The 26,983-nt window shown below is 43.2% G+C and overlaps 1 protein-coding gene across 2 annotated transcripts; it reads right to left on the bottom strand.

Annotated features, from left to right (window-relative positions):
• Positions 1–1,419: 1,419 nt before the first annotated feature.
• LOC115386677 (beta-galactoside-binding lectin-like) lies at positions 1,420–25,045 on the bottom strand. Of its 2 annotated transcripts, XM_030089092.1 has the most exons (4): positions 5,274–5,372; positions 4,924–5,003; positions 1,913–2,087; positions 1,420–1,787 (listed from the first exon to the last, which is right to left on the bottom strand). In XM_030089092.1, exons 1-4 carry the CDS (start codon positions 5,280–5,282, stop codon positions 1,617–1,619), a joined length of 435 nt encoding a protein of 144 aa, XP_029944952.1. In that variant the 5' UTR covers positions 5,283–5,372; the 3' UTR covers positions 1,420–1,616. The 2 variants fall into 2 exon arrangements, with proteins under 2 accessions (XP_029944952.1, XP_029944953.1); XM_030089093.1 differs by lacking the exons at positions 4,924–5,003; positions 5,274–5,372 and adding an exon at positions 25,001–25,045.
• Positions 25,046–26,983: the final 1,938 nt, after the last annotated feature.

Here is a 26,983-nt window from a genome sequence, read left to right as displayed (position 1 = left end):
TTGTTTGAACATTACATTCAATCTAAGCGATGCACTTGGATACTTTTTCTAGTGCTATTTCCACTCCTAGAAAACAGTGACGAGGAAAAGAAATAGATGAAAACGATGTAGATGAAGAGAGAGACAGAAGGCTTAAACTGCAGCCATCAAGATAAACAAATCTCCTCCAAAGAGATCAACTTAGATACTGACAGGTAGCTTCAGAAAATCCATTATTTCTCTCAATCACACACATAAAACACATATAACACACATGCACCTGTTAATGAATACTCTCGAAGAAGAAAGAAAAGGTCATCTGACATGATCCAGTCAGTCTTTGTCTCACTGGATCACAGCCTGGGAACCTGTCCTCCCAAATTCTCTTCTCCACCTTCACTTGTCGATCCATCTCTCCTCAAATCTCTTTCACACACGTTGCCCTCAGTTACATCAGATTAGATTATTATAATACTCACAAGCCTCTAAAACACACACACACACACACACACACACACACACACACACACACACACACACACACACACACACACACACACACACACACAGAAAATAATGTCTGACTCAAACTGCTGCAGTGCTCTGATTGTATTTCCAGTCCGGCCACTGAATGCACGTGGGACACATGTTGGCCAGCAGCACCCAGTACACCTGTCAGATTATATAATATGAGTGTAAGATGTCTGTAGTTTGTTAACAATCCTCCCCAGCTAAACATACTGTACACTGGACATCAGCTGGGATTTGTATCCCAGTTCATGCTTGGAATGAAAATAAAGGTCGAACATTCTACATAGACAAGAATACAGAAACCAAACTAAGACTGATTTGTAAACCAAACCTGAAGCCTTTTCTCCTTCCAAGCTTCTGGTAAATCCCATAAATATCACAATCCTGACATCTACTGGCAAACATGGACAAATACAACATCCTGTTCTTTGAACTGAATTTGACCCAACACCACAAAATAAACACAAACAACAACAAAAACAGCCTACTTCTAACACTTTAAGCTTAAAATGAGACTTTTCCTTCAGCTATTACTGCAAAGTCCCCATCAACGGAAACTTTAACTTTAATCATGAGTTCAATCAAAACTCAAAGCAGAAAACTCTAAACTCAGATTTAGTGTTGATAAAATATCTGAAAGTTTACTTGTATCGGGAACACAAGTCACGTCGGTGGAACATGATCCTAAAGAAATCAAACAATGAGACACGACCTCAGACCGATCTGATGGATGAAGGTTCACTTATAGCTGCTGGGTAATTGAAAGGAAGCCAAAGAAAACTTTTTTTTTTAATCATTACATATTTTAATAGGCATTGTTCCATGTAAGCATTATAGCCAATTACAAATGTGGAATGTCTTGGAAAGCAAACTGTGAAACACTTCAAGGCACAGAGAATAAAGCTTTGGCACATTTTATGAAGTTTTATTAAGCAAAACAGATTCATGTCAACAAAGACGCTAAAGGTTGAAAATAATTGTCAAAAGCACAGAAAAGCAAATCAGTTGTCAGAATGACATTCTAAGTGTGGCTGCTTGCATCTGCTCTAATCTCACTAAAATCTCATCTCACAGATTAATATATGATGAGCATTTGAGGCACCACCTCATGCACATGGGAGAATGGGGATCTGCTTAATCTGCAAACTGGTGAAGCGAACTTTCCCTAATAAGTTCATGGCTGAGTATTCCTTTGCATTAAAGCGATTGGGGAAGTTGATTACAGAGTCATCTGATAAAGTCACCACGAACTCAGTCGGAGTGAAATCAATGATGACCTAAACAGGAAGAAGAAGAGAGAAGCAACATGAGATGAGTACAGAGTCTCCTGCGAAGTAACAGATATCTCAATAAAACAGCTTAACAACAAATACTATTAATAAAAAATGTTCAAATGTCTCACCTTGAACTCCTGTCCCTGGCAGAAGGGGAAGCTTCCCCATTTCACCTCTTCACCCCAGTTTCCGTCCTGGAAAGTATTGCAGACCACTCTGTTGTGGTCTCCACCGTAATCGAAACGAGGGCTGAAGTGGAGTCCAATGTTGGTGAACTTATCAGTGCCAATGTTGATGTTAAATCTACAGTGTAAAAGAAAACACATATCAGTCAATTTTGTCAACTTTCTTTAGGATGAGGGTGAAACCAAACTCATGAAATCATTCAGAAAACCTCAAAAACTGCTTTTTTCTTTTCTCCAACCTCATCAGCTCACAGTACTAGTCAGTTCATGGTGCTTCTGTGGATTTTAATAATGAACATAAAATCAAGTTTGGCCTCTGTTCAGTTCAGTTCAAGTTTATTTGTCATATACATTAGGGTACAGGGTACTATAAGCAATGGAAAATGGTTTGCCCTCTACAGCCTCTCTGCAATTAATAAAAAATACAATAAAAATAATAAATAATAAATACAGTTCAAAAACACAACACCAACAACAAAAAAATAGAACGTTATCAGCGCCTCTTCAGGCTAATGCTAATGAGCCGCACCGCCTTAGGATAGAAACTGTCTCTGAATCTTCAGGTCTTGGTTTGTGGGCAGCGCAGACGTCTTCCTGATGGCAGGTAGGAGAAGAGAGCATGAGCAGGGTGACTGGGGTCCTGCATAATGCTCAGGTCCTTTTTCACACCGCGCTTTTCAAACAGTTGACCAATTTGAGGCAGAGGGGATCCAATGATTCCTGATGCAGTTTTTACAGTCCGCGCCAGCCGAGCGAGATCATGTTTTGTAATGTTTCCAAACCACACCAGGAGACCAGAGGTCAAAACGCTCTCTATTGTGCAACTGTAGAAGTTTGTGAGAATTTCTTTGGACAGTCCATGCCTTCTGAAGCGTCTCAGAAAATAGAGTCTCTGCTGGGCCCTTTTAATGGCACAGCTGATTTGCAGAGACCAGGTAAGATTGTCACAGAGATAAATGCCCAGGAACTTAAAGCTGTTTACCACCTCAACTGGAGTGCTGTTAATATGAACAGGTCCACAGATAAGATTGTTTTGGTGACACCAAGTGACCAGGCTTTGTACCTCTTCTCTATAGTACACCTCATTGTTGTCAGATATAAGACCTATGACTGTCGTCTCATCTGCAAACTTAAAAATCCTGTTCGTGGGATGTCTTGCCACACAGTCAGAGGTATACAGACTATACAGCAAATGACTTAAACAACATCCTTGGGGGGCCCCGGTGTTTGAAACAACAGTGGATGAGTAGGTGGTCTCTACCACCTACTCATGTCCTGTGCTGCAGGGGAACCAGAGTAAAGAATAAAGAAGACATTTTTTTCTGTACTACTATCAAATGTACTGTTCTGTCCTTGAGCCCACAAGGAGGCAGAACCACCTGACTATCCAGCTGACAGTGCATGGTGCAGGGAGTGCCCATATGGAGCACGGTGAGCCCCTTCAGTGATTGCACCCTGGGCGTCTGCCCACATCGCCCAAAGCAAAAAGTGTCCCTGCTTTGCAGTGAATGAAATTGGCAAAGTTTTCTTTCGTGAGTAAGAAAACAAAGATCGATACTGTAAGTATTTTAATTTTAATATAAAAGCCACATAGTTTGTCTTTTGAAAAATGTCGAAGAAATGTTGTAGAAAGTTGTTGTCATCATTGTGCAAATTTATGAAATGAAGAAAAAAGTCACTTTTTTTTGCACTTCTGGATGCAACAAAATTAAAGGAGAAACAGAGAGCTATATTTCCAGATTGACTTTTACATCCTATTTATTGAATGGCCAATTGAAAATGGATTTTTAAAGGGACTTAAGGCAAGATTTGTGAAAAACTACACATGCATTTCCAGTTTATTCAATGCTAATGGGTCGTGAAACATTAAAAACCTAAAATAACAGGCCAATCCGTGTATCTGTCTGTTGCCTTATACAGGCTGTGTGCCTGTAGTTTCAATTGTCCGCTCTCCCGGTACATTATACATTTACTCCCGGTCTGTGAATCGAAGCACGAGCGCGCACCCCCGCCCGCCCCCTCCCCCATACAATCGGATAACTGCATCCACTCAAAGCCCACAAAAAACACCACGAAGAAAAAAAAGGACTTTATCAGCGTTATCTCGTGAGTCCAAAAAAAAAAAAAAAAAAAAAATGACCGAAGCCGGGCAGGCACCCGAATAAATATTGGATATGCGTTTGATTCATGGAGGGAACTTCAGCTGCATTTGGGAGTGAAAACGGATGCTGACAAAAATCATATAATATGCACTGTGGTCTTGCAGTAAACTGCGACGTCGTAAACAGCATTAGCATCCCTGGTGCAGCGCTGTGAAGCGGACATTCTGTAAAATGTTTGTGCGCGCTCCCTTGGCTGGTGGCTGCAGTTACCCGCAGCGCCTATCGCGGCAGCACTGAGGTAAATTTTGTAAAGTTGCCTTAAGTCCCTTTAACGGCTGAATGTAAAACAGAATATAGAATATAAAGATAGAACAATAAAATTAAAGGTGGAATACAACATTTTGATTTCCGGGTGGATCACCTAAATAATTGGTGGGTCTGTTTGTCAATCATTCTGACGAGCTGCTTTCGTAAGGCGGTTCTACCTGCTTGCGCCCAATCAGCTTCTCCCTTTTGCGCATGCGCATTCAGAGTGTTTATGTAGCCGGTGAGCTTCTGAGCTCGTACTTACCGATGGCGAGTCTGACATAATGGAACTGTAGCTGTTTCGGGAAAAAAAAGCTTTATTTATGAGCGAGGCAGATCGCGGAAACTGTACAGAGCCGTGCACTCCGGAGAAGAGGAGATCGCGCTCGTACACTTCCGCGTTTTCTGGGAGAAGCAGGAGAGCCGGGCGGATGGTCTGGCGCATGCGCGTTGTTCAAAAAGTGAGTAAAGGAAAAAATCTACAGACTGAATGTCAAAATTGTTCAATAGAGGTCATTTTTTGTCATTGTTTGCATCTGGGCTTACCTTGGACAATCAAGATCAGGGATTCCAACAACCGTCATGGTCTGTCCGACCTTGAAGGGCAATTTCTTCACAATCACTGCCTGTGGAGGTACAGAGTGACAACAGCAGGTTTAGAAAAAAAGGTTATTGTGTGTTAATACAAGCAGAATTTACCAGATCCATTTTGGACAGAAAATAAGCGCCACCAGTATCCTCAGCCAGCGCTATTAACAACATTCTGCATTTTTCAAAGCACACTTCAACTCGTTCACCACTTTCATCGACCCAATACATACACTCTGCTAACATCAGCTGCCAACTCCATTTTTAAAGCGTGACTTGAATCTGAACATGGAAACGGTCAAACTTACGCTCTCCATCTTTGCTGAAGTTGGTCAGATCTTGAGAAGAAATGATGTTGCTTCAGGGCCTCACCTCCCTCCACCCAGACAGGCCTTTATATACACTGCAGGGCGGCTCCTCCAGCTGACTGACATTTCATTGCACCAATACTGCTTTGCTGCTGCTGAGCACCCTCCCACTGATTCAACTGGAAAAATGTTCAGATAGGTGCTGACTTGTATGAAGTGTTACCAAAGTGATCACTAAATATTTAGTTCAGCCACAAACCTTAATGTCCATATGGTGCTTTTTTGCTTCTCAACTAACAGGCAGATCAAATGGCAGCCTCTGTTGCTCATGTGCTCATGAGGAACTGTTGCGTTTTCTCTGTAAAAGTGCCTTGAAATGACTGTAGTAAAGCTGAATTGAAAAACAGACAGTGAGTCACGTTTTCATGATGATCTGAATCTCTGACTCACAACCAATTGTATTCTACACTTTTACCTGCTGAAATGCTGCTCCTGTAACTGGCACTGGCATACCAAACACTTGCACTACATCAGTAGTGCAAACGTGGATAAACTAATCCATTCATTTTTCCTGTGTTGTTCCATGATTGAGTCTGACAAATTTTAGTAATAAATGTAATCCATGATTGTACTTTGCCTTTGCATGCCATCTCAAATCAAATGAACATGCAAGGAGGATTACTCGAGGACCCTAAAACAACAGCCGAACAATGTAAACAAACACAGTATGGACTACCTCACAGACAAGTTTGCCCCACAGTTTGGGGGCAGAGGATTGTGAATCTAACATGGTGGTCTGCAGCACAGGAGCCCCACAGGGAGCAGTCTTTCTCCATTTTTCTTCACCCTGTACACTGTGGACTCCATGCAGCTGTCATCTACAGCAGTCCTCTGATGACTCTGTGATCGTCAGTCTCATCTCAGATGATGATGATCGGGAGTACAGAGAACTGAACCAGGACTTTGTAGACTGGTGGCGATACCACCGCACCTCGTGTCCCACACATTTGAATGCATGCTTCCATGCGCCCACCAGGGGGTGCAGGATAATGACTGTCCACCTGTCACACTAACACTTGGGACATCAATTAGATGCCCAATGTCCATGCAGTTACAGAGTTAGGAGGAAAGAAAAACTGAGTATATGTTTTTTATCAAACATTGTCATCTGTTTTATTTTGAAGAAATGGCATGTCTGCCACATCCAGGTACATTGTTCACTGTATTGGTCTTTGTAACAATTACACATTGATTATAGAACCAGATAGACAGAAAAAAAGAACTTTGTTTGTCCCCTTGGGGAAATCCACTTGCCTGGTAACCAGCTTATTTACACATACAGTGATAACAAAATTTTCTGTGCAGTTAATTGTCTCAGAAATTATTGCAAAAAGTGATAACATTGCACTAAACAACAATGTTATTTTGGGACCATTTTCAACTAATATAATATGCCATAATAATGCAAGAACATCCTATAAAAATTAATAAACTTTCACTTCTAAAGAACATTTTATCCTGGAACTGGAAAAAAATTTAAACCACTAAACTAAAAAAAACAAACAAACAAACAAAAAAAAAAAACAAAACAGAATGGATTCTCAGTGTCATTAACAATGAATGAAAACCAAACACAACCAATAGATATGACAGATAATGAAGTCTCTGTAAACAAAGCTGCCTTCAGAAATGATTAAACATGGAGCTCTGACTGAAAAATCAGGGAAATTACCAGTTAGTACCTTTGTAAATGAAAAAAAAAAAAATCTAGCAACAAAAATATCCTATAATGCAGATGCCTCAACAACCACAAATAAACAACAGAAATAAAACTATTCTAATTGGTTGAAAATAAAAAGTGGGCATATGCGTGGTGCACAGAGCTGCGCCACAAACCCGATTTGTAAGAAACCAATTAAAATGCAGCCTTAAAGTGGACCTATTATGCTATTTTTCAGTCACGTCATACAGGTCACAGACACCTAAAAACATAGTATTAAAGTTTTTTTGCCCCAAATTCGTCCTATTTTCGGAGTTTGAGCGTTCTAAAAAGTGGCTCTGAGGAGCCTTCTTCAGAACAGCCTGTTTTTGACAGCCTATTTTCCGTGATGAACTTGAACGCATCTGGCCACGCCCACCTCGTAAAGTCACTGTCGTTAAGAAAGCACCTTACAGGAAGTTACACCGGAAGTTTCAAAATAAAACACAATGCGCGACCTCATGGACGTAAACTTTTTCCTATATGTTGTTATTCGGCCGCCTCGGGAGGCACGAGAATCAGCTCAACAGGGTCCCAGACAGCAGCGAACGCGGAAATTACCGTTTTTATATAGAATGAATCATACAAAAGTAACTATTGGATAAAGAAAAGCTCTCATTTGAGATCAAAACATAAACCATGTACTCATCCTTGCTGGAGGTCTATAAATCACAGATCCAGTGGTGGGCCGTCAGGGCCTGCAAAGCCTTCTCTGCTGGCCTAAAAATTATCTGAATTACAGACTGATGTAAATTATATTTTGTCCATAAATAATTAATAAATGATTCCAAATGGTATGTTCCAGTTCCTTTCATAGTTTTCCCGTGGTTGCGCTGCTTCCAGACATGTTTTTTTCATATTAAATCATTTAACCAATCAGATTTCAGGCATCATCTGTTGCTAGGGTCAAAGAAATCTGCCCGAGGCCTTCGCTATCCGTTCCTGATGGCGCAGTGAAGTAAAGTGAAGCGTCAAACAGACAGCTGCTTCAACCAATCAGATTTTGAGTTGGCGACTCAGCGCCTTCTGGCTTCTAACAACAGCAGATCCAGGCCCTCTGATTTACATTCACCAAGAGATACAGTAGGTGGCGGTATGCACCTAAGTTGTTGGTCGCCTACCTCAATTATTCCAAAGAAGAAGAAGAAGACCTGGAGAGAAATAAAACTTATGCCAGAAATACCACAGGGCAAGCTGGACTTTCAGACCTGGCTTTATGGAACTGAAACGCACGGATAATCTATATGACAGAGCAATTTAACTCTTTTTGAGGAAGGAAATGAGGATGGATCTTGTTTACAAATAATCGGGATTTTGGTGAGTAACATGTTCCTCTTTTCCTAAATAATATTGCTGTTTTATTAAGTTGTTGATGCTCATTGTATGTGCGCAGATGTATTAGGAGGATTGTGCACTTCAGCAAAGGCATTTATTCTGGCTGCACAAGTATCTATCTGCTGTGCAACAACTCTTTATGTGCATATCTGCATAATAAGATTTTTTTTGTAGACAAAATAGTTATTGAGAGGTGGATTGGTTCAGGCGGATCTGTTCTGAAGGCCTTAATGTGAAATGCACGGTCCGCCACTGCACAGATCAATGTGGCTGGACGAGCAGAGCGACCTCGCAGAAGCGAAATGAGGTGTGTTTTTTTTAATTTTATTTTCTGTTTATATCATGTGTTGTTCGTGTGATATCGAGAGCACGACGGCCTCTCAGAGGAGCAGCTCTCTTCATCCAGACGGCGCTGCCGGTGTGTGTTGACTTTGCACCCCGCGCGCAGTGCGCCTCCGCTGGGCTCCGGAGCTGAGCAGCCTCCCGGCGAGGAGAGGAGCGGCCCAGCGGCCGCGTGCGAGCCGTGCGTCTCCACCGGCTTCGGGAACAGCTTCCGTGGAGCAGCTCCGGGCCGTTTACCCAATCAGCCCCAACTCGGCCCCTGGAAGTCAGACGCCCGGGCGCCGTCACAGCCGCGGCCGACTCAAAGTGCCTCTCTGCTGGGGAGAGGAGCTCCGCTACGTTCCCATCCGAGCTAAATGTGGCTAAGTTAGCAAAAACTGTCAGCTTGTCAGCTGACCCACCTGAAGACGGTGGATGAGCTGACTTTATGAAAACACTGGCGATGGATGAGGAAATACAGCCGAGATGAGCGACCTATCCGGGGGCGGCCAGAGGCTGGATTCTCTTCGGGGGGGGGGGGGGGGGGGGGGGGGAGGGGGAGTGGGTGTTTCACTTCATGACGTCGAGAAGAGGAAGATTTCAGAACCGCATGCTTGAATGTATATTTTCTTAAAAGTGGAGCGCACAATTGAGGGAGGTGACTGAATTTTTCACTTCTGGGGGATCATACAGAGGCTCTGGGAGGCAATATGACTGTAAAGACACCTTTTAAAAGTGAATTTTGCATAATATGACTCCTTTAAGTCACGTGTCAGTAAAAAGTTTGAGGCTGTGTTCGAAACCGCGTACTTACCTACTACTCATACTAATTTATTGAGTATGCAGTGTGTTTACACTGGCAGTATGCGATTTTGAATATGCGAGAAGTGTCCGGATGCATACTGCATTCTCCAGAAATGTTGAGTATACGTCGTGTGTTCACTACTCATACTGAAATTGCCCAAGATGCAACGCGACGGACAGCGGTTGCGCCAGATAGAGCTTGCGCCGCCTGGCAGCCGGCGGGTGTGGTCGGAGGGCTGGCCCTGCGATCTGGGTCGAGCGCCGGAGGCTGTGAGAAATTCTGCGCTCGCCGGCGGGCCCACCGCTGGGGTGCCCGGGGGGGCGCCGCACTGGGGGGCCCGGGGGTCCGCCACCGAACCTCCGGAACCGACTCGGTGCAACGCCCGGGGCGGGCCCGCTCCGTAGGACCGCTGGGTGAGACCGCGCGTCTCAGTCCCGCTGCCAAGTGGGTCGGCGGGGAGCCGGTCGGAGTGGCGGGGGCGGGGGCGGCCGGCGGCGTGATCCATGGTCGCCCGCTGCCAAAGCCCGACCGGGCCTGGAGGCTGGGCCGCCGGGTCGGGGGACCCGACTGCCACAGTCACAGCGCTGAGCGTGCTGGAGTCGCTCACCGCGGCTGGCTCACATATCGCCGAATTCGTCCAAACAAAATCATAAACGGCTGGTATTTGGACAAATAAACGACACACTCGGCTCTAAACGACCACTTTGTCGCCTAATTTAAAAAAAAATCTCGATGAAGTTGTACAGTTGAAGAGTTTAGAGCTAAAGTGAAATCAGCTTTAGCAGGTCGATTTCGGCTCGGAGAGGAGTGCAATGCATTATGTAGTATGCTGTAGTGTAAACGCTTTGCGTCCTGTCTGATGGACTGAGTAAGCAGGATGCAGGATGGATAATATGAGTATGGAAGGATGTAGTAGGCAGTATGCGGTTTCAAACACAGCCAAAGTTTTATATTTTCTGAAGATTGTATAGACTGATTGTACTGACTGACTATAGACTGACTGTAGGTGAGGCCGGCGCCCCAGCGCCCCCTATTGACCAGCCGCCACTGGTTGGCTAACCGATCAGCTGTGAGATCTCTTCCTGCAAATAATAGCTCAGTGTTGGCCATGTGTTTTCCACTATTTGATTGGCCTTTAATTTACTACCAAGCATCCAAAAGGTTCGTTGTAATGAACCAAGTGCTATCAAAAGAAAACTGTTCTGTTGTAACATGAAGACAGTGAAGCCATCGCCGTGAGAAGGCTTAATTCAATCATTTCAAGTTGAAGTCTTTCATTAAAGAAGTCATATTATGTAAAATTCACTTTAAAGGGGCTGTATCATGCAAAATTCACTTTTTGTATGTTTTAACCTTGTTATGTAGTTATGTACTCACCAAAAACACCCCCAAAGCATTCTTTTCCTTCCTGCCTGCGTGTTTCAGCTTTCCTAATGTTTGCGCTGCTCAGAGAGGCAGCCCCTCCCGCACCCGTGAAAACGCTCCATTTCCCATGGTCACGTCACACTGTGAAGATGGCTCCCTGAGCCCCCCTCCCGCAGGCCCTCGGCAATCAGCGTTGCCGCGTTTTTCTAACTCTGATTACGGAGATAAACTTTAACCATCGTCTGAAAGCAACAGTCAAGCAGGAGCAAGAGTCTGAAGGGCTGCGCTTGGTGAGTTTCTAACAGGAAAAGATGTTTTCGCGTGTATTTCCGTGTAGAGAAGCGAGAGCTAAAGAGCTAAAGCTAGCCAGCGTATTTGTTTTAAAGTGCTGATTGGCTGAAGTAGCTGTCAGTCAAAGTCCACAGGGGGAGAGGCGGGATTTTCAGTGAAACGGAGCGTTTTCTCTTCCGGGTTTCAGAATTAGCCCCTGAAAATCTTTTGTTTCACACAAAATGACTTTTCCTTAGCGCCAAAAATAAACTATAACCATGTTAATGCCATTTCTAGGGTTTGGACTAGCTAAAAAAGCATGATACAGCCCCTTTAAAAAGGTGTCTTTACAGTCATATTACCTCCCAGAGCCTCTGTATGATCCCCCACAAGTGAAAAATTCTGTCACCTCCCTCAATTGTGCACTCCACTTTTAAGAAAATATACACTGAAACATGCGGTTCTGAAATCTTCCTCTTTCCGACCTCATGAAGAGGACCCCCCCCCGCGCGCGCGCCCTCCCCCGAAGAGGATCCAGCCGATGGGGGGCCCCGGATAGGTGGTTATAGTAGTATGTGTTGCCAACTTGCCGTAGCCTCATTAAGACATTCAAATTTAAAATTTGTCTTTGTCCTCCTTGTCTTGCTACACCACATTTTTGAAAATGAAACTGAAAGCTGAAACGGTCGAGGAGACGTGCCTCTGACTAATTGTAACTCTGTAATTTTTATCCAATCATCACTACCCTTAATAATTTATCATTCATGTAGATAATAAAAGTATCATCAGCATGTTATTGAGGGTGGTTAAGCTTTCAGTTTAGTTGACATTACATAAAGGTAGAAAATAAATCTCTATTATTCATTAAACAAAAATAAATCTAATAGTTAAATAGACTCATATTAGATCCAAAGCAGAACAGACAAGATGAACTTGGATCTACAGTTTACATATATGATCGATTCATTCTTGAGGAAATAAAGTGGATTAAATATTTTCAGCTACAAACAGATAAGGTTCACAGGTTCAAGTGTCATGTGGGGAAAACACGGCATTTCAGGTCTGTTGAGAGAATGTGATCAAACAGGACTCGAAACAATGGGTTTTTATCTGTGTGCGATGAACCGAGTATCATATTTTTTTAATTCTGACGTAGGACATTTATCCCTCAGCTACTTCCTTGTAAACTAACGATACTGCATACTTAGATATAAATGAAGATAAGGACAGTAGAAGTTGTTGATTTTCTTTTTTGAAGTATGAATGCATTAAAATTACTCCAGCTTTCTTTATTGGAGCAAGTTGTAACTTCTCAACTGTTGATGCAGTGTCCTGTCCTCCTGTGTTACAGCCCCTGGACCGCCATACTGCGTGCGTATGAATTGGTTCCGGAAGCATACAGGCAGAAATTCAGAACTCAAAAAAAAAAAGCCCCAGGCCAGTTTTATGTGGAGTTCGCAAGGGAAAGAATTTTGTTCAATAAATGGTGTGACTCTTGTAAAGTTAATGATTATGAGTCTCTGCGGGAGATGCTATTGGTAGAGGAATTTAAAAGGTGTCTGCCTGATCGAATTGTGGTGTATTTGAATGAACAAAAGGTTACCTCTCTCTCTCTGCTGTGGCTGTGTTGGCTGATGAATATGTACTCACGTATAAAACTGTACTCTGTTCTCAACCTGGTGTACCTGATGTGGAAACCTCTGTGTCTGTTCAGCCTAAAAAGTCACTGAAAGCTCTGAAGAAAGACAGAGAATGTTTCTACTGCCATAGACCTGGTCATGTCATGGCCAACTGTCTCACTTTGAAAAGAGAGTCACAAAATCATTTGGACTCTTCAAAACCTATAGGGTTAATTAGAAAAGTTCAGAAACTCTAAGAATCAGTGACTCACTTGATAAGTGTTTCAAACCCTTCACTTTCAGTGGTTTTGTGTCACAGGCAGGAGATTCTGCAGATCTGCGTCCAGTGCGGATCCTGTGTGACACAGATTATGTGCTGTACACTCCTGAAAGACGTCAAAAGACTCGTGTATTTCATGTGAACATCCTTAAAAGAATACTCCGAAGATTTTGAACCCACGCCCTATCCCTATCGTTTACAATGTGAGATAAGCCCATGAATACCTTTTTTGTGTCCGTTCATCCAGTGCCTGGCTAACAGCTGTTAGCATTGTAGTTAGCTTAGCTCAACTACAGCAGGTGAAGAGGAAACAGCCAGACTGAGAAAGTGGACAAAATACTCCTTCCAGTGGTCCAGGGAATGGCGAAGTAAATCCGAATGGTTATAAAACTTTTTAAAAGACGTGTTTTCTTTTCAATCCCTTAAAATAGCGTTTTGATACACACAAAACTGAACAAGCATAGTGCGCTGCGGAAGGATATACCAGGCGCACAGCGGCTGAGTCTATGCTTCTACTGCTGTGCTCCAGCATATCCTTCCGTGGAGCACTGTGCACACGCAGGTCTGTGTGGATCAAAACATCATTTTAACGGATTGAAAAAAAAAAACGTCTTTTAAAATGCTTTATAACCATTCGGATTTACTTCGCGTGCTAATACACCGTCCCCTGGACCACTGGAAGGAGTATTTTGTCCACTTTCTCAGTCTGGCTCTGTTTCCTCTTTACCTGTCGTAGTTGAGCTAAGCTAACTCCGATGCTAACAGCTGTTAGCCAGGCACTGGATGAACGGACACAAAAAGGTATTTATGAGCTTATCTCACTCTGTAAATGATCGGGATAGGGCGTGGGTCCAAAATCTTCGGAGTATTCCTTTAAGGGCTATGTCACTCGTGAAAGCACTGTTTCAGGCCAAGCGTTAGTCATACAGGCACGTGATGAAAAGGACAAGTTAGACCACCGGTGTACAGCTCCTTCAACAGCACGACTGGCAAACTCTAAGATGTTGCAAGTTTTACCGTCTACTTTGACTCATCTGACGTCTGAACAGCGAGCTGAACTGCTCGCAGTCATAGCTTAGTTTACTGAACTGTTCAATGATGTTCCCTCAGAGGCTACGGTTCTCTCTCATGACATTGATGTGGGTAAAGCACGTCCCATCAAACAACATACGTACTGCATAAACTCTACCAAGCGCGCACTAATGAAACAAGAGGTGGAGTATTTCCTGCAGCATAGTTTTGCACAACCCAGCTCAAGTCCGTGGAGCTCCCCATGTCTAGTAGGAATGAAACCTGATGGTTCTGCGCATTTCATGACAGATTTTCGAAAAGTCAACGCTGTTAAGGTTCCAGATTCTTATCCGTTGCCACGTATTGATGATTGTATCGACAGTCTTGGGTCTGCAAAATTCATCACCAAGCTTGACCTATTAAACGGGTATTGGCAAGTACCACTGACTGAATGGACCTCAAAGATTTCTGCATTCATGACCCCAGACCACTTATTTGAGTACCAAGTCATGACTTTTGGCATGTGAAATGCACCGACAACATTCCAGCGACTTATTAATATAGTGTTGTCTGGACTAAGAAACTGTTGTGCTTATGTGGATGTTAGAAGAAATTCTTTTGCCACTGAGTATGTGTGCTTTATCGTTGCACAAATGTCCCAGTTATGCACAATATGTTATCATGATGGAACAAGTTCAAAGAGTACGAACACATGTGTAACATTTTACCTGTCTCAGCATATGACGAGTAGGATGAAAGTTCATTGTTATCCAAAGACTTGCTCTATATGTGTATATGTGATGCCTTCTCAATAAAAGGGAGTGGTCGGAAGACAGAAGCAGAGATCAGGCTGGAGGATACGTCTTTCAGTCAGGCTCTCCTTCTTGCAGGAAGTAAAACCTCGATCGAGTCTTGTGTCTTTTTGTCATGTCTGTTGTCCGTTTTCTATCAGGTTTTGAACCTGACAGTGGACGACCTTGTTCTCTATTCAAACTCATGGAAGGAGCACATTGAACTAGTTGGGAAGGTATTCAGCCGTCTCTCTGGTGCAAATCTCACTTTGAACTTGGCCAAGTGTGAGTTTGGCAGGGCCATCGTCACCTACCTCGGTAAACAGGTAGGAAGAGGACAGGTGCGTCCAATTGAAGTCAAAGTAACCGCCATCGTAGAATGCCCCGTGCCAAAGGACAGGAAAGAACTTCATAGTTTCCTTGGCATGGCTGGTTACTACCGTAGTTTCTGTCGGAACTTTGCAACTGTTGTTCAACCTCTGACTAATCTGCTTTGACCATCCTGTTGCATATTTTTCCAAGAAGTTTAACACACATCAACTAAACTATTTCACCATTGAAAAGGAAACGCTTGCCTTGCTGTTCGCTCTCCAACACTTTGAAGTGTATCTCGGGTCCTGTAGTCAATCCGTTGTTGTGTACACTGACCATGACCCTCTGGTTTTCCTCTCTCGTATGTACAACCAGAATCAGCGCAGAATCATGAGGTGGGCTTTGTTGGTGCAGGATTACAATCTTGAGATCCGCCACAAAAAGGGGAGTGAGAATGTTGTGGCTGATGCCTTGTCCAGGTTGTGGTAAGGCTTTCCTTCAATTCTTCAATTGCAATATGTGAAGTGTGTTTTGTGTGTGTGGTGCATGTGTGAACCTGCATTTTAAGTGGGGGGTACTGTTAACCAAAATGGAAAAACCATAGGACATTCCCAAAAACAGTGAAGGTATGTTCCAGAATCCGTTTCACATTTCCAGCATGTATCGCTCTGTACCAGTCCCTTTTTAAATAGCTTTGACGGTGTAAAATAATAGCGATGAATAGTTTTACAATGAATAAATTTGCTCCTAAAACCTCTAGTCTTGGTGCCCCCCGACAATGGCGGCGGCCAAGGCATGCACCTGCAGACCAGGGGGAGAACCGTCAATTCGGGTTCGGGGTGCGTACGTCTGCTCGAAGGCCCGCGGTTTAATGTGTGAGTACGTGCGCGCGTTCGTGCGAGCGCGTGTTGGAATCCTCTTGCGGGCCCGATTGGAGGGTTCAGTGGGCTGGATCTAGCCCGCGGGCCGCCGATTGGGGAACCCTGCGTTATTTTAAAAAGGCCAAATTTATTACATTATGGGTCGTTATTACATTATTGGTAGTTATTACGTTTTGGCCTTCTACACGCGTGTTCACCGACGGCAAAAATCCCAGCGGCCTGTCAGACGCGTTTTCGCGACGTATCGGGGCGTTCTGGCGTCGGTGGTGCGATTTTGCGGCACATTTTTGCGACCGACGCGGAAGTTGGGAAATCTGAACTTTTGACGCAACGTTTTTGCGGCAAACCAATCAGAGAGCGTCTCTATGGTGACGTAGGTCAGGGAGCGGGGACCGGTGAAAGTAGATTTGCCAACCGTTCCTTGAAAAACGGAATCGTTCCGTATTTGGATGTAAAAGTGTGCGTTCCATATTGAGCTGAAAAGGAACGCACTTTGTTCCGTATTTTTGTGAGAGTCAAAACGTGAGCAATGAAACATGCGCTTTTTTTTGAAAACTTACGGTAAATCGTTCACCGGCTCTCTGACGTTCTGTGACCAATGAGCTGACAAATATGGCTTGACAACACAGAATCACTCTTATCTCATTGGTCAAAAAAAGACCGTTCCTCTGAGGCTGCGGCAGCTCATTGGCCTATAGTCAGTTCGTCACAGAGCGCATGGGAAGAAGTAAATCAAAACATTAAAGCAGAGCAGCATGGCTTCCATAGACACGTAAGTTTGTGCCGTTTTCATATCAGATATATCATGTTTAGTTCATTGATTTGTGTCTGCTGCTGCAGACTGTGGTGTGTTTTCAGTTTAGAAACGGCACCTTGTTGTTTTTTTTGTTCAGAAGGTTTTTCAGTTTTGATTTTGCACTTTTTTAGTTGAAAATAAAAAAAGAACATGTTGAAATCCAGAAGAGACAGCAGCTGTTTGATGTTATTTTGCACATTTAGCAATAAATATAGAATAGAATAGGAATAGAAGACTTTATTAATCACACAGTCGAGAAATTTACAGGTGTATCGGCTCATAGAACCCACAGCGGGGTGCAAAACTAACGAATGGTGCAATAATTAACAAGTTATAGTGCAAATCATACTAGGATTGACAATAGAAGCTAAAGACAATGAAGATCTAACTATATGTACAACCTGAATCTTAAAAATATAACAGGAAATATATATTATATGCAATATATACAATACAATATGCAATATATGATGCAATATATAACTATACAGTATGATATATAATATGTACAATATGTTTTAGCGGAGTGAATGGATACAGCAGAGTGAATGGATGATAAAGTGTTGCTGAATTTTTGCTTATGGGGGGGGTGCAGGATATTATAATGTCCAGGATTATTGCACATATTCTACACAGTAGAATTGTACAGTCTGACAGCGGTGGGGATGAGAGACCTGTGGTAGCTCCTTCCTGCTCTGAGGGTCTCAGTCGGCCTCTGAAGGAGCTGCTGAGCTCCTCTACTATCCGGTGCAGTGGCTGAGAGCTGTTGTCCATGATGATGATGATACTTGAATGATAACTGTCTCACTGTAGGCCTCAAATACAAACTGATCAAGCTGATCATGAGTTATTGCAATCTTGCTACTGTAGGTGTAATGCAGTAGCCCAATGTGTTTTTACAGTCTGTAATAGGTATAACTGTGGCAAAATGCTGTTACATATGCGTTTTTCACCCCCCAAAAACCCAGTTTTTTTCAGCTGCCCGCGAGAGGCGTTCCTTATTTCAATCTCTGGGAGTTGGCAACCCTAGGTGAAAGCAACACTCATCCTGGCGCAGCTCCTGGAGCAAATAGTGAAACTCACCAAACTCCGACCGTCTGGCACCCAGGCACGGTGTACTGTCCGCCGACAGCGTCGTTGTTTGGCTTTATTTAGCAAATATCACTCGTTCAACATTGTCAGCCATGATGCTAAGTGAACAGGATTCCCACCACAGACGTGCGTCGACACAGCGCATGTCCTCGGGGGCCTGGCATTGTTCAGCCTTGGACCTCAAAATTGACTCGTGTTCAACTTCTCGCGTTTTTGCTGGTTTTTTTACGCAAACCACGGGTTACTCGATGAGTGAGGTGCTTGCTGTGCTGAACTCCAGGAGAGAAGTTTGGCGTAAATCTGGTGGAAACTGGACTTTTATAAGTTCTTTACATTCTGACTGACTGGCAGGGATTGGTCAGAGTTTTTACAGCATTGCAGCTCTCACAGCGGTCTGTTTGTTTCCATTTCTATTTCTGAATTTGTAGTGTATTGACTGCTTTCAGAATGGAAGACCCATTTCACCCAGTAGCTATCATAAAAAGTGTTTCTGAACAGGATTGCCAACCCAAGCTTTAATTAGCATTGACTTAATGTGTCAGATAACCAGCTAGATGGAATCAATGTTAATGAAGGATATATCTATGAATGGGGTTGTGATTGTGAACTTCAGTAACCGAATGTGCCTGCTTAACAGGAACACAGTAAATCAGTAAGAACAGGTTTATTTCAGCAGGTGTTGTGCAAGGCATAGTTCTGTGGAAAACAACATCCACACCAGTTCCATAGAAGCTGCTGAACAAAAAACGACAGTTTATTTCAGAAGTGTATTTCAACACTTCAAAACACACCCATAAGAAAACAGATGGAGAAGGACTGGCATCCACTAACCACTTCTGGAACTGTCACAGTAGGAGGATCCGAGCTCGGAAGAAGAGACACAATACAGCCGGGGTGGCGAGAACACATTTTTTTTTTTGTGTACACATAATGAAAAAAAATGTGTTCCCCCAGGACGTCATGATTTTCTCTCTCAGGTCAGCTGCTCTCGTGTTCAGCTCTGTTATTGGGGCTTGGTACCCAATCTCGTATGACCTGTCATCCTGGCTCCCCCTTGATGTAGCATCTTGTACCGTGGGTGAGGTGCTGGGTCTTGGTACCCATTCCTGTTGCACCTCATCAATCTCCAACTGTGACAGTAAGTTCCTCTTGCAGATATTCGAGCACTGACTTAGTAGCTGTTTCTTAGTCAGCTTGGATGTTGGGTTTCGAAGTAACCATTGTTCCCACATTCTCTGCATGTACCCCCTTTCGCTGGGATTACTGCTGTAGTAGCATTTGGCCATATTCATAACAAATAAAATTAAATCACAAAATCATTCAAAGGTCCTGAAAATGCATTGTTTTGAAGTTTCACCCAAATTTGCATATTGATATTGCATTCACTTCATCAATAACGATGTTCCACTCTCTTTCACACAGTATTGGGAGGGTTACTTTTAAAATGTATCCCCCTACAGATTACTGATTAACTGTCCTAAAACAAAATCTGTAAAGTAATGTGTAAAGTATTCCCTTGGATTACGCAAATTAAGTAATGTATTCTAAATACTTTTGGATTACTTTAAGCTTACTTCAGATTAGTCTTGCGGAGTGGTTCCCAAACTTTATGTGCCGGAGGCACACCAAAGGATAAATATGCATTTCAAGACATACCTATTCTGGCAAATAGCCTTTAACACTTTATCAATCATATCATGTGAAATATCTGTAAATTTGTATGTTATTAACCAATGCCAAATAAAATATGACAAAGACAGCTATATTCCTCATGAAACATGCAGAAGCATGCTGAAAACAAAAGAGTTGGAGCTCATAGCTGAAAATGAATGGTCAAAAATAGCAGCAGAGACATGCCAAAAAACTTTTCAGGAATGATGGGAAGAATTTGATTCCTGTAATAGCTAATGAAGACTTTTCTGTTGATGATTGAGAAGGGTGTGAATTATTTTGGACATGCTACTTTTTCGTTCATAGTGCGCTGCGGAAGGATATACCAGGCGCACAGCGGCTGAGTCTATGCTTCTACTGCTGTGCTCCGGTATATCCTTCCACGGAGCACTGCGCATGCGCAGGTTTGTGTGGATCAAAACGTTATTTTAACGGATTGAAAAGATAACACGTCTTTTAAAATGCTTTATAACCATTCGGATTTACTTCACGTGCTAATACGCCGTCCCCTGGACCACTGCAAGGAGTATTTTGTCCACTTTCTCAGTCTGGCTCTGCCTCCTCTTCACCTGCCGTAGTTGAGCTAAGCTAACTACGATGCTAACAGCTGGGAGCCTGCGGCTGGACGAACAGACACAACAAAGGTATTTATGAGCTTTTCTAACTCTGTAAATGATAGGGATAGGGCGTGGGTTCAAAATCTTCCGAGTATTCCTTTAATACTCCATTTCAGTGCTGGGAGAAAATTCCAAGGTTTGCTTTTGTTTCGTTCAAAATTAATTGTCCTTACTGTGGTGTTGGTCACATGGTGCTGACGTCAGCACGCGTCGGGTATTTGTAGGCGCTGTTCGCGCCCCGGAATCATGGGAAATGTATGCAAGAATAAAGCCTCATTCATTGAAGTCAAGCCGTTGTCCGATCCATCTGTTGGGATATAATATTGGCGACGAGGATGGCCTCAGACACCGTGGACCCACATTCAGGTAGACATCTGTGGCGAACTCCACGGCACCCCGCATCATCAACGCTTCCTGCTGGTGGCCTATGATCTCCACTCCAAATGGCCAGAAGTGCTGCCTGCTGGGTCTGTTACCACTACGGTAGTCATCGGTTTCCTCTCCTCCCTGTTCGCCCGCTGGGGCGTCCCTGATGCCATCACCACGGATAACGGGCCCCAGTTCATCTCGACCGATTTCGCGGCTTTCATGGAGGGGAGGGGGATTAAGCACATCAGGACTGCCTTGTACCACCCACAGGCCAATGGCGGCGTGGAGAGGTTCAATCAAACCCTTAAGAATGGGCTCAGGGCGCACATGGCGGACGGCCTCCCATTTTCGGACTCTCTGCAGAGCACGCTGATGCATTACAGAGCAACACCACACTCCACGACTGGCAGTTCACCGGCACTCCTGATGCTGGGGCGTGAGCTGCAGCTCCCTCTGGATCGCTTGCCTCGGCCTGGTAGCAACGTCCCGGCAGTGGCGACTTCCACCAGGGGCAGAGTGGCAGAGCAGCAACGGCGCATGAAACAGCGGTTTGACAAGGAGCATCGGGCTAGGCATCCAGCGCTGGCCGTGTCGGACTGGGTTCGAGTCCGGCGACCCACTCGCTCCCACAAGCTGCTCTCTTTCTGGTCCACGCCGCTGCAGGTCGCAGCACAGCTGGGACCGGCCACTTTCCGCCTGGCAGACGGTTCGCGCTGGCATGCCAGTCGTCTCCGACGGGTGGCGCCACCGTCACTGACTGATCACCTGACTCCCTCAGATCTCGTCACGACAGATGGGGTTTGGGATCCACTTCATGAGCCGATGGAGGCTCCGGCAGGGCAACCCGGTGAATTGGCTGAGCCATCGCAGTCAGCGCAGCCAGAAGCTCGTCCGGTTAGGGCCCGTCAGAGGCCTGCATACCTCAGGGACTACGTCACGGATTTTTGAGTCGAGTTTAGGTGCATAGCCTGTGATGTGGCAGAATAATCCACAGGGCTATGGAGGTAAACTGGTAGTCCACCCAGTTTACCTAGGGAGGTTGTGTAGTAGTTATTTTGTTACGTCATGGTTGAACGCGATTGTTTGTTGTGTTTTTCAGGGGGGGGGTAAATGTGGTGTTGGTCACATGGTGCTGACGTCAGCACGCGTCGGGTATTTGTAGGCGCTGTTCGCGCCCCGGAATCATGGGAAATGTATGCAAGAATAAAGCCTCATTCATTGAAGTCAAGCCGTTGTCCGATCCATCTGTTGGGATATAATACTTACATGAGGTGCAGTCTTATTATTTAAGATACGATGATTAACCCTGTTGTGCAATTTTTTCATGCTTTATTATTGTCTGGAAACTGGGCTTCAAATTACACCTTATGAAGACAGTTTTAATGAAATCAAAATTACTGACAAAATTAATAAATGCAGCTGAGGAGCAGATCATATAAATATCATGAGAAAATTATTGTTCTGCTGTTTCATTTGTGTTTTAACAACAGTCTGTTTAATCTAATGATGCGTGTGCTTGAATACTTTTTCCAGGGCTATTTTCACTCCTGGAAATGTGTAGAAAGCAGAGATGAAGAAAAGAAAAAAAAGATGTAGATGAAGACAGACAGAAGGATTCAACTGCAGCCATCAAGATAAACAAATCTCCTCCAAAGAGATCAAATAGAAACTGACAGGTAGCTTCAGAAAATCCATTATTTATCTCAATCACACACATAAAAAACACACAACACACATGCACCTGTTAATGAATACTCTCGAAGAAGAAAGAAAAGGTCATCTGCCGTGATCCAGTCAGTCTTTGTCTCACTGGATCACAGCCTGGGAACCTGTCCTCCCAAATTCTCTTCTCCACCTTCACTTGTCGATCCATCTCTCCTCAAATCTCTTTCACACACATTGCCCTCAGTTACATCAGATTCGATTATTATAATACTCACGAGCCTTTACAACACACACACACACACACACACACACACACACACACACACACACACACACACACACACACACATAGAAAATAATGTCTGACTCAAACTGCTGCAGTGCTCTGATTGTATTTCTAGTCCTGCCACTGAATGCACGTGGGACACATGTTGGCCAGCAAGCACCCAGTAAACCTGTCAGATTATATGAGTGTAAGATGTCTGTAGTTTGTGAACAATACTCCCCAGCTAAACATACTGTACACTGGAAATCAGCTGGGATTTGTATCCCAGTTCATGCTTGGAATGAAAATAAAGGTCGAACATTCTACATAGACAAGAATACAGAAACCAAACTAAGACTGATTTGTAAGCCAAACCTGAAGCCTTTTCTCCTTTCAAGCTTCTGGTAAATCCCATAAATATCACAATCCTGACATCTACTGGCAAACAGGGACAAATACAACATCCTGTTCTTTGAACTGAATTTGACCCAACGCCACAAAATGAACACAAACAACAACAAAAACAGCCTACTTCTAACAGTTTAAGCTTAAAATGAGACTTTTCCTTCAGCTATTACTGCAAAGTCCCCATCAATGGAAACTTTAACTTTAATCATGAGTTCAATCAAAACTCAAAGCAGAAAACTCTAAACTCAGATTTAGTGTTGATAAAATATCTGAAAGTTTACTTGTATCGGTAACACAAGTCACGTCGGTGGAGCATGATCCTAAAGAAATCAAACAATGAGACGGGACCTCAGACCGATCTGATGGATGAAGGTTCACTTATAGTTGCTGGGTGATTGAAAAGAAGCCAAAGAAAACTCTTTTTTAATCATTACATATTTTAATAGGCATTGTTCCATGTAAGCATTATAGCCAATTACAAATGTGGAATGTCTTGGAAAGCAAACTGTGAAACACTTCAAGGCACAGAGAATAAAGCTTTGGCACATTTTATGAAGTTATATTAAGCAAAACAGATTCATGTCAACAAAGACGCTAAAGGTTGAAAATAATTATCAAAACACAGAAAAGGAAATCAGTTGTCAGAATGACATTCTAAGTGTGCCTGCTTGCATCTGCTCTAATCTCACTAAAATCTCATTCTGCAGATTAATACATGATGAGCATTTGAGCGACACCTCATGCACATGGGAGAATGGAGATCTACTTAATCTGCAAACTGATGAGGGAAACTTTCCCTCGTACGTTTATGACTGAGTATTCCTTTGCACCAATGCGATTGGGGAAGTTGATTGTCGAGCCATCCGATAAAGTAATGACAAACTCAGTCGGAGTGAAAGTAATGATGACCTAAACAGGAAGAAGTGAAAAGGAACATGAGATGAGTACACACTTACTAAGAAACAGATATCTCAATAAAACAGCTTAACAACAAATACGGTAACACTTTACTTGAAGCCCCCCTGTATAACACATTATAAGTAGTTACAAACACTCATACATGATCACAATGCTTTATAACACACTATACAGCACTATAGGATAGGGTTAGGGTTATGGTTATGGTTAGATCCTGGCATTGTGATCATCTATGAATGTTTATAACTATAGCTACATGTGTTATAATGGCATTATAATGCTTTATAAATGTACTTATAATGTGTTATACAGGAGGGCTTCAAGTAAAGTGTTACCACAAATACTATAAAAAAAAAAACAGTTTCAAATGTCTCACCGTGAACTCCTGTCCCTGGCGGAAAGGGAAGCTTTCCACTTCTACCTCCTCACCCCATTTGAAGTCCTGGAAAGAATTACAGATCACTGTGTCGTGGTCTCCATCAGCGTTGAAACGAGGGTTAAAGTGGAGTGCAATGGTGAACTCATCAGAGCCAAAGTTGATTTCAAATCTACAATGTAAAAGAAAACACATGTCAGTCAATTTTGTCAAAATTCTTTAAGTTTAGGTTCTTTCTTTAAAATGAGGGTGAAACCAAACACATGAAATCATTCAGAAAACTTCAAAAACTGCTTTTTGTCTTTTTTCGAAACCTCATCAGCTCACAGTACTGCTCAGTTCAACATTTTCACCCACACACAGAGGTTCTCTTTTTTTTTTTTTTTTTGTTACAGAAAAGATGTAAGGTTCTGTTGAACACAAATTTCTAATGCTTTTACTTATCTATTTTGTCATAACATACCCAAACAATTGTTACTTTTTGTCTTTATTTCCTTCTAAAAAGTCATGTGTCGTTGAATTATTGTTATTAAAATGCCACAGATATTTAAGGTTATATCCATTTATTTATCCACATATTGACACGAGTGCTGGGTGAGCCAAAGAGGAGGATCAGGGTCAAGATAAACATCAAAAATTAAATTGAGTTTACCTGTAATTTTATACCAGTACTCCTCAATATGAACACATGACCGGACACAATGCTTGTAAAACCCGAACTCCATGTGACACTTTGTGCACATTTCTGTCAAACTCGGATTCATCATCATTTTTTTTGTCAGGGTTTGCATTCAAGCTTACTTTGGACAATCAAGTTCAGGGATTCCAACAACCGTCATGGTCTGTCCGAGCTTGAAGGGAAAGTTCTTCACAATCACTCCCTGTGGAGGTACAGAGTGACAACAGCAGGTTTAGAGAAAAGATTATTGTGTGTTAATACAAGCAGAGATCCATTTAGGACAGAAAATAAGTGCTACCAGTTTCCTAAGCCAGTGCTATCAACAACATTCTGCATTTGTCAGTTCACAGTTCATTTCTCACTTTAAACTTAATTTTGATTTTAAATTTTGTACATATTTTATTAAGCCATTGTTTTACTGACTGCTCTGCATGCCCTTTGAATTGCCCCTTGGGGACAAATAAAGTTTTTTGAATTAAATTGAATTGAACCAGTTCACTACTTTCATCAGCCCGATATACACTCTGCTAACATCGTCTGCCAACTCCATTTTTAAAGCATGACTTGAATCTGAACTGGGAAACAGTAAAACTTACGTTCTGCATCTTTGCTGAAGTTGTTGGTCAAATCTTGAGAAGAGATGATGTTGCTTCAGGGCCTCACCTCCCTGCACCCAGACAGGCCTTTATAAACACTACAGGGCGGCTCCTCCAGCTGACTGACATTTCATTGCACAACTACTGCTTTGCTGCTGCTGAGCACCCTCCCACTGAATCAATTATAAAAATGTTCAGGAAGTGTGACCAAAGTGATCACTAATTATTTAGTTCAGCCACAAACCTTAATGTCCATATGGTGCTGATGGCTCCTCAACTGACAGGAATATCACATGGCAGCCTCTGTTGCTCATGTGCTCATGAGGAACTGTTGCGTTTTCTCCGTAAAAGTGCCTTGAAATGACTGTAGTAAAGCTGAATTGAAAAACAGGCAGTGAATCACGTTTTCATGATGATTTGAATCTCTGACTCACAATCAATTGTATTCTACACTTTTACCTGCCTGCATGCTGCTCCTGTAACTGACACTGGCCCTCACACACTTGCACGATATCAGTCGTGCAAACGTGGATAAACTAATCTATGCATTTTTCCTGTGTTGTTCCATGATTGAGTCTGGCAAATTTTAGTAATAAATGTAATCCATGATTGTACTTTGCCTTTGCATGCCATCTCAAATCAAATGAACATGCGAGGAGGATTACTCGAGGACCCTAAAAGCCGAACACTGTAAACAAACACAGTATGGACTACCTCACAGACAAGTTTGCCCCACAGTTTGGGGGCATAGGATTGTGAGTCTAACATGGTGGTCTGCAGCACGGGAGCCCCACAGGGAGCAGTCTTTCTCCATTTTTCTTCACCCTGTACACTGTGGACTCCTTGCAGCTGTCATCTACAGCAGACCTCTGATGACTCTGTGATCGTCAGTCTCATCTCAGATGATGATGATCGGGAGTACAGAGAACTGAACCAGGACTTTGTAGACTGGTGGCGATACCACCGCACCTCGTGTCCCACACATTTGAATGCATGCTTCCATACGCCCACCAGGGGGTGCAGGATAATGACTGTCCACCTGTCACACTAACACTTGGGACATCAATTAGATGCCCCTCCCCTTATACAGCACCCCCACCACACACACACACACACACACACACACACACACACACAGTCTCGTATTTCTATCCTTGTGGGGACCGTCCATTGACTCCCATTCATGTCTAGCCCCTAACCCTGACCCTTACCCTAACCCTAACCCACACCACAACAAAGCCTAACCCTAAAGAAATGTTTTTGCACTTTTACTTTTTTCAGTAACAACAACATGGTCAAGAAAACACTGTTTCTCCTACTTAGGACCGGAAAAAGGTCCCCACAAGGCACGTCGTTCCACGTTTTGCTATCCTTGTGGGGACATTTGGCCCCAACAAGGATAGAAATACAAGAACACACACACACACACACACACACACACACACACACACACACACACACACACACACACACACACGCCCAGTCTTGTATTTCTATCCTTGTGGGGAC

Source organism: Salarias fasciatus, chromosome 4 (assembly GCF_902148845.1).
Source record: "Salarias fasciatus chromosome 4, fSalaFa1.1, whole genome shotgun sequence".
Taxonomy (NCBI): Eukaryota; Metazoa; Chordata; class Actinopteri; order Blenniiformes; family Blenniidae; genus Salarias; species Salarias fasciatus.
This window is presented reverse-complemented; position numbering and strand designations above follow the sequence as displayed.